This window comes from Saccopteryx bilineata, chromosome 10, assembly GCF_036850765.1.
Source record: "Saccopteryx bilineata isolate mSacBil1 chromosome 10, mSacBil1_pri_phased_curated, whole genome shotgun sequence".
NCBI classification, from domain to species: Eukaryota; Metazoa; Chordata; class Mammalia; order Chiroptera; family Emballonuridae; genus Saccopteryx; species Saccopteryx bilineata.
In genome coordinates, this window is record NC_089499.1 from 21,015,346 (window position 1) to 21,028,421 (window position 13,076).

A 13,076-nucleotide genomic window follows, 5' to 3' on the forward strand; every position below is an offset into this window, starting at 1 on the left:
ATTGAACAGTACCAGAAATTTTCTAAGAGAGTAGATTTCATTTGCTCTCATTGCACATATAAAAATGGTATGTAGGTGAGGAGACGATATCTCTATTAGCTTGACTATAGTAATCCTTTACTATGTATACGTATGTCAAATCATGCCATGACATTAAATACATATGATTTTTATTTAAAAAATAAAATGTAAAATGTTTCCTCTCATCAAATCAACCCCAATTTCTTCACCTGTTTCTCTATAAAAGGTAATAGTATTAGCCATCGTTTCTTTATATATTATATATGAAATTAAAAGTTTTCTGAACTTTAACCCCCAGAACTCAAAAATATCTCAGGAGGACCCCTGAGAAGCTTTTTAACCATGGTGTTTTAATAGCTGTTTTTTGTTTGTTTGTTTTTAATGAGGCTCTAAATCAGGGGTCCCCAAATTTTTTACACAGGGGTCCAGTTCACTGTCCCTCAGACCATTGGAGGGCCGGACTATAAAAAATCCCTATGCACACTGCACATATCTTATTTTAAAGTAAAAAAACAAAACAGGAACAAATACAATATTTAAAATAAAGAACAAGTAAATTTAAATCAACAAACTGACCAGTATTTCAATGGGAACTATGGACCTGCTTTTGGCTAATGAGATGGTGGTGCCCCTTCCGGAAGTGCGGCAGGTCCAGATAAATGGCCTTAGGGGGCCGCATGTGGCCCGCAGGGCCGTAGTTTGGGGACTCCTGCTCTAAATTCTACCTCATGTAATTCTATTTTCAGAAAATGTTTGTTTCTTGTCATTCCTTCAGAAGAAAGCTAGTTTTCACTTTAATTATCTACTGTAACAAAAATATCCCAAAGTCATATATTCCAAGGTGCCTTACAGTATTTCTCACAGAATTTTGCCTTTGATTTCATTTAGTACGATGTAAAATGTGTTTATCTTCCACATCACCCTCAGATCCAAGCCTAGGGTGTTCGTGAACAGTTTCAGCTGCAGCTTTCCCAGAGTGGACAAACCCTGGGAATGTCAACAGCTGTGATATCTATAGCTTAAGCTTCTCCTTATTTCTTCTGAAGAGAAATTGCATCTTTATTTTTATTTTTATATTTATTTTTAGTGAGTTTTTTGGTTTGCTTTTTTATTGCGATAAAATAGAGTGAATTGTATCATTCTAACCATTTGTAAGTGCATAGTTGAGCCCTGGCGGTTGGTTTAGTGCATAGAGCGTCACCCTAGCATATGGATGTCTCGGTTCAGTTCCCAGTCAGGGCACACAAGAGAGGGACCATCTGCTTCTCCCCCCTTCCCCCTTCTCTTCCTCTTTCCCTCCTGCAGCCAGTGGTTCGACTGGTTCAAGCAATGGTCCTGGGTGCTGAGGATAGCTCGGTTGGTCTGAGCATTGTCCCCAGACAGGGGTTGCCAGGTGGATCCTGGTCAGGGCACATGCAGGAATCTGTCTCACTATCTCCCCTCCTCCTAAAAAAAAGTGCATAGTTTAGTGGCATTACATATAGTCATACTGTTGTTGTGCCACTATCACCAACATCCATCTCCAGTGCCTCTTTATCTTCCCAAACTGAAACTCTGTATCCTTTAAACACTACCTCCCTACCCTCCAAAACCCTCAATCCCTGGCAAACACCATTCTACCTTTTTTTTGGTATATGAATTTGACTACTCTAGTTACCTCATATAATATTTATCCTTTCGTGACTGGATTATTAAAATGATACTGTGATAAGTTTTCACAGTTATGGTGAATAAATGTAGAATCATTATATTATATACCTGAAACTAATATAATATTGTATACTAACTGTACTTAAATACAAATTAATACAAAAGAGAAATTGTATCTTTTAAAAATGGCAATGAGATGTTCCAAAGATCCTTCATGAATACAGATTTCCTCCAACTCAGGGCTGATGTGAGCAGAATGACCAGTAGATCTATCTGGATGCCAAGTAATTTAAAGAAACTGCCCTTTTCTTAACTGAAATCGTACAAATTAAATGCAAACCTTGCTATTTTCTCTTTCTTATTCCACAAAAGGGAGGACACCATGCCAGTTTTAAAAAAGATTATATAAAATACGAACTTTATATCACCAATATTTTATAGCAAAAGGGACATTGGCTCCCACTTGCAGTGCCAAACCATAACAAATGATGCATTTATCTTTCAAATCCAATTTAGGTTTTTATAGCTTTGAGATTTGGGTTTCTGTATTTATTATTTTTTTAGCTATGTGTGTGTTTTTCTCTCTCATACTCTGAAGTTCTAAATTTTTTTTTACTAAATGAAAGAAAAATAGCTATTTTAATAGCAAAATGAATAACCCATAAGTCAACAAGAACAAAGGCAGCCATCAAATCAAATGACAATTCTCCAGACGTTAAAAGAATTATGCTTTCACTATGGCTTCAAACACTAAGGAAGCTAAATTCTTTAGTTGTTTTGTTTTCTTTTTCCCTTTGAACTTATAAAACAACAGAGTAAACAGTATAACAAAGGGTGAACAAAATAGCATTTGGTTTTCAGAACCTACCCAACTCAATCACAATGAATTCCACCACCTGCTACTGTGACGGAATGTGCTTTTCCTCAAAGACATCAGGTTTATAGGCCTTGAAAAAAATCCTGAGGGCTATCATATGGCCAACGCCAGAATGTGTGAAAGAAACATTCTCTAAGTACAATACTTATACTTTTTCCTATTAACCAAGCCAATCTCGATGAACACATGTCATTTCATGAAATACACATTCGTTGAACTCTTATGTACTCAGAACTGTGTTAAATTATATAAGGTATGTAGGAGCTCTAGACAATATGGCTGCTTTGAGAAGAAATCCAGATCCACGACCCACGGAAAATTTATCGGATGCATGTACCAGACACATTACAGACATGGTTACAAGTAATTTTGAAAACACTTTTTAAATCATAGGTATTGATTGGCAGGTGAGAAAACAGATCTTTAGAGAGGCAATATATATATATATATAATTTGGCCAAGAAAACTTAGATTATTATTTAGAAATTTTGATGGTATATATTTTCACTGGAAAATTCTTAAAGAATTAAGTGGCTTTTTAAAAAATGTTATTGTTTGAAATACTATATTTGAAAAGATATTTATTATGATATTAAAAGTGAACATAAATTTTAATAAACTAAACATGTCCAGTATTATATTTATCAATTTCACATTATTAAAATTTGCATATTACTTAAAATATGTATTACTAGATACAATTTTCCAATATTTATGAAATCATGGCTAAGCAAAAATAGATAGCTTCAAATCAGTAAACAGAGTAACTCTATGATGATAAAATAATATTCTCAGTTACACAGGTTTATTTTTAAAGAAACATGGGTATGTGTGTGTCTTTGGTATCCTTGGTGTTTTTACAGACCTATACGACTCAAACCTAGCTATGTTTGTTCTTTCCATTGATGTGACTTCAAAGGATCCCAGAGAAAAGAGAAAACCTCTGGAATCTAAGTAACCACTCTGAACCACCCTGTTTCCTCCATCCCTTGCCAACATGTTCTCCCACCAGAATCCTGAGTAGTTTAGACCAGTGGTAGTCAACCTGGTCCCTTCTGCCCACTAGTGGGCGTTCCAGCTTTCATGGTGGGTGGTAGCAGAGCAACCAAAGTATAAATAAAAAGATAGATTTAACTATAGTAAGTTGTTTTATAAAGATTTATTCTGCCAAACAGCAAAAATCCGACATAAAGTACTTGGAAGGTAATTATTATTATATGCTTTAACTTGCTGTAACTCTGCTTTATAAATTTTATAGAGTAAAGTTACTTCCCTACTTTATAAATCACCGTTACTGTGGAACCGGTGGGTGGTTAGAAAATTTTACTACTGAGATACAAAAGTGGGTGGTAGGTAAAAAGGTTGACTACCCCGATTTAGAGGAAGGATGTACAATGATCACAACAGCATGAGTGATACGGTAGCAAGGACTCTCTGCTTCCAGATGGTGCCTGAAGGAGGCAGTGTTGTCAAGTGTTTAGATAGGACAGGAAGTATCTACTGAGCGCTTCTAGAGAAGGTGAATTTTGGAAGAAATAATTGACTGAGCTTAGTAGAGGTATGAAGAGAGAGCATTTTATATATACTAATATACCTGATTTAAAAATAAAAAGTTGAAAGACAGGAAAAGAATATATGTACCAAAGGATTTCTGTTAAGTTATAAGATATGGATTAGTTAAAAGTAATACACAGATTATGAATCACAGCAGCCCATATAACCCTGCCATTTAATTTAAACTACATTAAACTTCATAAAAATTAAACTTTTTTCTAATTTAAATAATTTCTGAAAAAGAGTTAGACAGGTAGGTAATAGTATTAAATGCAGTCAAGTATAAACTTATTTTTAAAACAGTAAATCTACCAACTATATTTAATATTTGTAGATAGATTTGCTTTTGCCTAATATGTGTACCACAGTTGTTTATATGAAAAATAATATAATAATTAATAAAAATAACAAGAATAAACCCTGTTTCATGTCCTCACAACTGTAAACCTACTTTTGCTATACCATGCATAAAACTATAGAACACTTTTGAGGAAAAATATGCAGTTGTATAACTCTTGAAACATGTTATAAGTATTTTCTTTCACTTATTACAAAGACTTCTTCATGTTAACATATAATAATAATAATAATAATAATAACAATAGAACCCTCTAAAATATTTAATATGCTAACTTAGAAATAACAGCTGTGGGTGGGATGCAGGACAGAACAAAATCCTTTCTTTTAGATGCTAAGATAGAATATGGGTCTAGAGTTGAGCTAATATAGCAAGGTTAATTGTGATTCTTCTTTTCATCTCTAGGGAGACCAGTGTACTTTCCCATACTCCACTGAACACCAACTTGCATATAATACACCACGTGTTCAATGGTTCATGAAAAACCGAATTCATACCGTTTCATTAGAAACAAAACTAATCAATCCTGTCTTCCTAATATTTGGTTTTGACTGCAGTCTTAGTCAGGAGGCAAAGCTGCAAATGATTCAGAAACAAGTGTTCCAGAGAAGACCAAATCCAATTTCTGTTCTCTAATTACAGGCCTAATGATCTCAGTGATTTTTTTCTGAAAAAGGTTCCTCACACACCCTTTCCATTCTTTCCAGAAGAAGGCGAAGGTCAAGACAAACTCAACTTGCACCTATTAATTAAAGAAGTAAAGATAACATTCTATCTTAATTCATTGCTATTGTCATCTGATATTATTTTACAAAGACGAAGAAACTCAGGTTTCGTAGAAAGAACGACCCAAATATAAATACCGTTGAAGTCAGCTTAATTTTTCCAAGAGCTGTTTTGAGCTATCTTTTTTTTTGCCTGAAAAGACTACATAATAAATTGGAGAAATAGAAAATTAATAATAATGTATCATTCATCTTTCCACTACCTCAACATAAACATTATCGTTCTGCTTAACAATGCCAGTATTTAATACGACAGCCAATATGAGGTATTGCTGAGTATCATTCAAGCATTAATTCATATGCTCATCATATTATTCCTTTATATCAATATTACTTGCATATATTATTATCATTTTATATATGGAGAAACTGAGGCACCCACCAAAGTTAAGTAACTGAGCACAGGTCATCCGGCCAATAGGCAGAGACATGGTAGTCTATCCAGACCGTCTGGCTCCACCACAGACATAACCATAAGCAATAATGACTCACAAATATTCACAGTACTTCATATTTATTGTACACTGTATTTTCTATCCTTCTATAGTTAGTTAACTTCCTATAATAAACGCTTTCATAGTGGACATAGTTTAAACCTCTTGACTATCATCACAATGACTATATAACAATCACATGTGCTCCATAAGCTAGAATTGGGACATTTCTTGTATTTACACCAATATAGAGAATAAAAGAGGACTAAGAGTGCGTGCATATATACACATTTAAAACAGGATGTTTGGATAAAATAAGTGGAACAACATTCTCAGTGGAATTATTAGTATCAATAACATGTCTTTTTTGTTCTCCCCACACTGCCATTTTTTAGAAGGCTCTACCAATTTATCATGATACTAAAGAAGAAAGGATGAACCAGTTTCACAGAAACCAGCATTGGATGGCTTGCATGTTATAATGTTTGCTCCATGAGAGAGTATAAATTTTATCACTGCAAATTGCTTTAATTTTCATGTTTTCAATCTTTTAGCTAATACCCCGAGGACATAATCCCCCCCCTTCTTTTCCAAGTGAGAGGAGGGGCAATAGAGAGATCAACTTCTTCATGCACCCTGACCAGTATCCACCTGGCAAATCCCCGTCTGGGGCCGATGCTTTGTCAATCCGGGGCCATCCTCACAATAGAGTTATTTTTTAGCACCTGAGACAGAGGCCACTGGAGCCATCCTCAGCACCTGGGGGCCAATGTGCTCAAACCAGTGGAACCAGGGATGCAGGAAGGGAAGAGAGAGAGAGAGAAGAAAAATGGGGAGGGGTGGAGAAGCAGATGTTGCTTCTCCAGTGTGCCCCGACTAGGAATCGAACCCAGAACATCCACATACCAGGCAGACACTCTACCACTGAATGGGACATTATTTCTTTGTAGTTTGCTCACGTATCTTTTGTTTGTTTGTTTTTTCCTAACATTCATTCCACCAATGGACCTGTAAATGGGAGTCCCCCTTGCTCCTAACTCCATATGGTTTCCCTCCAATTCAGAATCTCACATCATAAAATTTTATAAGGAATGAACCTTCATTTTAATCATGGTCTACAGACCTCTGATATCATTCTTCCTATTTCTCCACAAACACCTTTTGGATCAGTCACTTTTCCTAATATTAGAAAATTCTTGACTATTTCAATAAGTATTTAGATGGCGTTTTAACACTTTGTCTTATCAGTTTCTTGAACTACTCAGTGATGTCATATCTTCTTCCCAACCTCAGCAACTTGCTCCCATGGTCCTCATTTGCAACTAGAAGCAATTTTTCATAAATGTAACAGCTGTCTCTTCTTAATAACATGTAGTTTCTACTGAAATCATTTCAAGGGCCATTATTCTTAAAGGATATACTCTCAATGGGACTCAGAATATCATTAAAATAGTATTTTCCCAAAGCATGAAAGTGACAGTAATACCTGTCTGATTGTAAGTGCTTATGTTTAGGGTACCTCCCACATGTGCTTCACAAAGCTCAAAGCTCCCGATTCAGTCTCTACTGCTGTTCACCGGCTCCAAATCCTGAGGCTAGGCAAGGCAACTGATGCTCTCACTTGTGTGTAATGAACGCATGATCACCTCAGCTTCTTCACGTTACCCTCAAGGCGAAAGTCTAATAGCCCTCTGCCCTCTCATAAAGTCATCCTTTACCGCCTTTCTATTAAATTATTTCCCTTGGTGGTTCCCTTATTCCCACCCTTCCTCCTTTCTCCTTCCTTTCTCCTTCCTTCCTTCCTTCCTTCCTTCCTTCCTTCCTTCCTTCCTTCCTTCCTTCCTTCCTTCCTTCCTTCCTTCCTTCCCTCTCTCCCTCCTTCCTTCCTTCCTTCCCTCTCTCCCTCCCTCCATTCCTTCCCTCCTTCCTTCCTCCCTCCCTCCTTTCTTTCTTTTCCTCCTTTCCTCCCCTCCTTTCTTCCCTCCTCTTTCTCTTCCTGTATGTATCAGTGTTTATTAGGTTTGAAACCAGTAGCCAGCCTCCAAGCTACTTTAAAAGTCCATATTACTATAAATAAAAATAATCTGGAGCAAGGAACTCAATATTTACCATATTTGTTTAAAACATATGCATTTGTAAAATTATATTAATATGTACATTATAAAAGACACACAGAAAGTTGATATAAAAACAAAAAGAGATATAATTTACTATTTTCTCCTACCATCCTCAATCGACAGTCATGTATGGGAGCATTAAGAGTTGAGATAATGATACCCAGAGTTTTTGTCCATATCAGCACCCTTCTGTTAAAAAAAATAATTGCATATGGAAACTCAGACAACCCATTTTAGTTACAGCTCTTCAAATCTCACAAGTATACAAAGTGTGGTTTTTCAGGATAGTAATTTATACATTTTTATCATCAGTGCTGTACAGTGACAAGAGATACCTGCATTCTGAGCAAAACTTTGCACAGTGCAAGATCCTTTTGTATTGACCGCTCCAATTATCAGACATGTAATAAGATCTGCTGAGGTTCACAGGTGTCACTTGTCTAAGAAGCATTTGTACTTCTGATTAGTACTCAATCAATATTATTGACTTGCCTGAGTTGAATGCCTCAATTTTCTCTGGTTGCACTTACAGATATTTTGCACCCAAAGACTTTGGAAATGGTTTGGACAGGTTTAGAAAGAAAAGAATTAGCAATCGAATGCTTCTAACATACCGTGTGCTTCCCACAGGCCACAAGTAAAGATTATCCTCTTTACGAGTCAAGTCTCATAACTTTGCTCTTACATGTTCTCCAAGATTCAGGGTTCAGCTGCCCATCCTAACGGACCCCACCCCATTCCCCTTCTACCAGGGAGCTGTTTGATGTTTGTATCTAGTCGCTAGCTTCAGTCTGAACTTATGTATACCCTCGCCTTTGACATCTCCCAGAAGGTTGCTATTCCAGGGCCTCTCACTCAGCATGCATGGGTCATACAAAACTCATCACTTTCTCTGCAAAACCTACTACTACTGTTTCTGAACTTCTTAACCTAGTAAATTGTACAGCCATCCTCCCCAATGATGAGTTCAACTTGTAGGCTTAATTTGATACATTCCTTTCTTCATCTATTTCTCCTTTACAGAGAATATTCGATTCTACCTTTGCAAATGTTCACGGGGCCCCCTTTCCATTTCCCTAACCATGCCTGGGTGACTTTCCTCAGTTTCCTCCTGATCTATAGATTTCAAACCTGAGATTGCTCTTTTCTTGCCTCCAGTTCCTCTCCTTTGTAATTCGATTTCACTCACCTTTGCCAATTAACTTCTCTACAACACAGATAGAATCATATCGTGAATTCTCAAAAAAAAAAAACAACAAAAAACTGTTAAAGGGTTTATACAGAACTAAGTTCAAAATATTCAGGATAACTTTTTTTAAAAGCTTCCAAAACCTTGAACCTTTCCTTCTTTCTACCAATATCCTTACCTGAGAATTTTTCTCTCCCAGATATGTGGGTCTCATCAATTACATTTTGAAATTCTTTCTCTTAAACATCAACCTTTCTCAAGCCTATAATTGTGTCTTGGCTTTATAAACTTAATTCTTCCAAAACAAATCTCCACATTCTCTTCCCACTGTATTTTGTGGATACCCCTCTTACAGATAGATACCTCTATTATACTCTCACATGTGTTAGGCAGATGTGCTTATCCGAATAATTTTACTAGTATTGGTTCCTTGGTTTCCTTTATGTTTTTTTTTTTTTCAACTAGAAACTGTATCAAATTACAGAAACCATGTCTTACTGTTTTTCTTGTAGCACGTGAATACCTCGTGAATTTGTATATTTATAAGAGACATGATATGTTTGTTTGTTTGTTTTGCTTCAAATTATTGAATTGAATCTGACTACCACCACCCAATTAGGCTAGGATACATTGTGCAGTGCATGAGTATTCATTTCTAAAACTTATGCATACTATACTTATATAAAATAGGGCAATGTTTAGAATAATCTTAGCTCTAACTCGCATCTTCAATGTCAGTACTCTTAAAAAGACAGGATTGGAGGAACAACCAAGAACATGTTTCAAGAAACAGTCTAATTTTCCAGTTAGAACTGAGTCATGTGAGAGAGATATTATAGATTTCACAAATGACATGGTGCAACCCTTGAAAGAGCACTGGATTCCAAGACATGAAGATACATGAGTCACAGATATAGTCAAATAACTTCAGAAATATTTTCCCACTCCAAAAAATAAAAAAAGCCTTAATAAGATAGCAATTCTGAAATCCCATGAGGTACTTGCAGCTGGCGATTAGACACAGTGGGCCGATCGTAACTTCATCCCTAGCCAACCAATGTTGTAAAGCTTTAAAGAACAGATACATTAAAACATGTTTTTGCATGGGTAAGTTTCCCCCAGAGTTCCTCATTTTTATATAGGAAATCAATCTGCATCACTGATGATATCATTGAAACCATACAACCCAATGCTGTTAAGAGGTAATTTAGTTTTATGCTGAAGCAATTTGGTAGTTGTTCTAATTCCTGCTTTTCATTTTGTTTGTTAATGAAAAAAATTAATGAGCAATGTTACTTGAAATACAATGTATCAAAGCCTCGGTATTATTATAGAGGTTTGTCATACACTGTGTATTGTGATCACTGTGTAGTGGGTGCCTAGACCGCCACCTAGGAACAGCATAAGCCAGAGCTAAAGGTACAGATGACCTCACACCTACCTTTGCACTGATTTGTGTTTTTGTCGAGAATTGCCTTTGTAGATACAATTTTTCCATATCTGAAAGAGAGAGAGAGAGAGAGAGAAACAAGTTATCATAGCCCAATGAAGACATTTAAAACACCGTAATGAACATGGCTGTACACACAATTGAGCAGGAATAAACCAAGAAGACGAGCTCTGAACTCCCATTTCACACCTGGATGATCTCTTTTCACCGGTTCTTCTCTATAATGCAAGAATGTGCTTTCCTACATAATCACCGGGCTGAGCCTTCAAAAATAAACCTGTCAGGCTGTCTTAGGTGGCTGAAAGGGGATGGCGTGTGATTGTCATCAAAGTAAATTGCACTCTGTGGATGTATGGAGGAGAGTTGCAGACCTTGGGGCCAGGCTGAGTGGGGCAGGCATACAGCTCTGTGGCAACCCGGAGAGGTTTAACGTAACTTCTCCAAGGCCGCTGTCCACCTGTGAAAGGGAGAACTGCAATAATCACCTTTCAGGACTGGGGAGAGGGTTCAACTGAAATGTTAAGATGTTCCTATCAGTGCTCGTAGGGTAAATAGAAAGAAATAAATTTAGTTACTTACTTAACTAATAAAACTAGATTACTCTGCAAGTTAATTGAGGAGAAGGACTGAGATTTGTATTCTCAATGCCTACCACCAACAATAATAGAGTTCAATACATGCTTGCTATAAATAAATACATTATCCAATGGTACTTCACCTACAATAAAGTGTCTACCATAAATATCTATGTACATCATAAATATAGTCATTACGGTATCATCTCTTACAGATCACCTACTCTAGAGGTTGTTTTTAAAATATGGGAAACACGGACAACAAAACTCCATCTCTCTGAGCCCCTTCCCTGAGGTAAAACTGATAGGACTAAAGAGTTAATTTCCTAAAGCCCTGTTCTTCTTTAGGATTCCATAAAGAATGCTTCTGAATCAACATAATAACATGGAGAAGTTTTAATGCCAATTTAAGTGCCAAGTTTATTAACAACTCACATTATGTTCAAGATGTCAACCACTATCACAACATTTTTTTTTCTTTTGTGTTTCTTTGAAGTGAGAAGCAGGGAGGCAGAGAGATAGGCTCCTGCATGCGCATGAGTAGAATCCACCGGGCATGCCCACTAGGGAGTGATGCTCTGCCCATCTGGGGCGTTGCTCCATTGCAATCAGAGCCATTCTAGAGCCTGAGGCGGGGGCCATGGAGCCATTCTCAGCACCCGGGCCAACTTTGCTCCAATGGAGCCTCGGCTGCGGGAGGGGAAGAGAGAGGTAGAAAGGAGAGGGGGAAGGGTAGAGAAGCAGATGGGAGTTTCTCCTCTGTGCCCTCGCTGGGAATTGAACCTGGGATTTCCACATGCTGGGCTGATGCTCAACAACATATTTGACAAGCTTCCTTTTGATTCTATGTTTCTAAATATAAAAATATATGACAAATATTAAATTTTCCATGTAATAATGAACTGAGTTCCCTATCACCAATGTTTGTTGTTGTTTTTTTTTTTACATTTGTGTTCACCTTTTACTATTTCATTAATTCTTTGGAGCATTTTGGTCATCGTTTACTAAAATTCTAGTGTTGATAATGGAATAGTGCTAGAAATATCTTTGCCTCTTTATTTTTTATTTATTTTTATTTTATTTCTTTTATTTTTTTTAAGATTTTATTTATTAATTTTAGAAAAAAGAGAGCAAGAAGAGGGTGGAGGAGCAGGAAGCATCAACTCCCATATGTACCTTGACCAGGCAAGCCCAGGGTTTTGAACCGGCAACCTCAGCATTCCAGGTTGATGCTTTATCCACTGTGTCACCATAGGCCAGATGCCTCTTTATTTTTTAGATGTTTTGACAAAAGAAGGACTGAGCATCCTCTAGAAATGTATGAATTTAATGTCATTATGCAAGTGATGTACCTATAGTCTTGAAAATCATGCCAACAGCAGCTGAGCCATTGATAGGCTACAATAAATAGAGGAATATTTTTATGCAATCAGGTGAAGGGGTCTGAGATAATTCCCACCAGTCCCCTACAAGCTCCTCTCTTGTTAAAGCCATCCAGAACTGAGATGAAGTTGCCCAGCACGAGCATAGTTTCCCAGAATAACCCGGATGTGTCAGCTACCTGCATCCCTGGTACCACTGCCTTCCCTGGACCTATAGGCCCACAGTTAATTAAGTCAATGATTTCTAGGGATGCAAATGTCAATACTACCTTGAAAATGGAGAAAGTATAGTCTGAATGATCAGTAACTTGATCAAAATCACTTGATTAAGGAAGATGACATCAGAAGCTTGAATATAAAATACTTAAATTTGGTGCAGTGCCTAACTATTACATAGTGTTGCCTCTGTAACAGAGAAGGAAGATCTGGTCAAATCTTCGAGTTCAATCAAACCCTCATTTCTTTGGGAATCCAGGTGTTATATTTCAGGGCAGTACAGTGTAGTAGTTAGAAGCATGTGCTGTGACAACTATCCGCCATGGCTCAAATCTCAATTCAGCCTCGTATACTTGGTAAGTTAATTCTTATGTGTTCTTTGCATCATTCATTATCTTTGAAAGTTTAAATCTGTTTTTTAAATATTAATTTAGATTACTTATTTTCATTTTTATACATCAATTTAAA

At 36.7% G+C, this 13,076-nt stretch overlaps 1 protein-coding gene across 7 annotated transcripts in view; it reads right to left on the reverse strand.

Moving 5' to 3' along the window:
* The window catches only part of RBMS3 (RNA binding motif single stranded interacting protein 3), a 698,310-nt gene that overhangs the window by 466,526 nt on the left and 218,708 nt on the right, over positions 1 to 13,076 (reverse strand). For all 7 annotated transcript variants that reach the window (XM_066245086.1, XM_066245089.1, XM_066245084.1 and 4 more), the window contains exon 3: positions 10,427 to 10,485. In XM_066245086.1, coding sequence (XP_066101183.1) covers positions 10,427 to 10,485 — 59 coding nt within the window. The remainder of the gene's footprint in view (positions 1 to 10,426; positions 10,486 to 13,076) is intronic.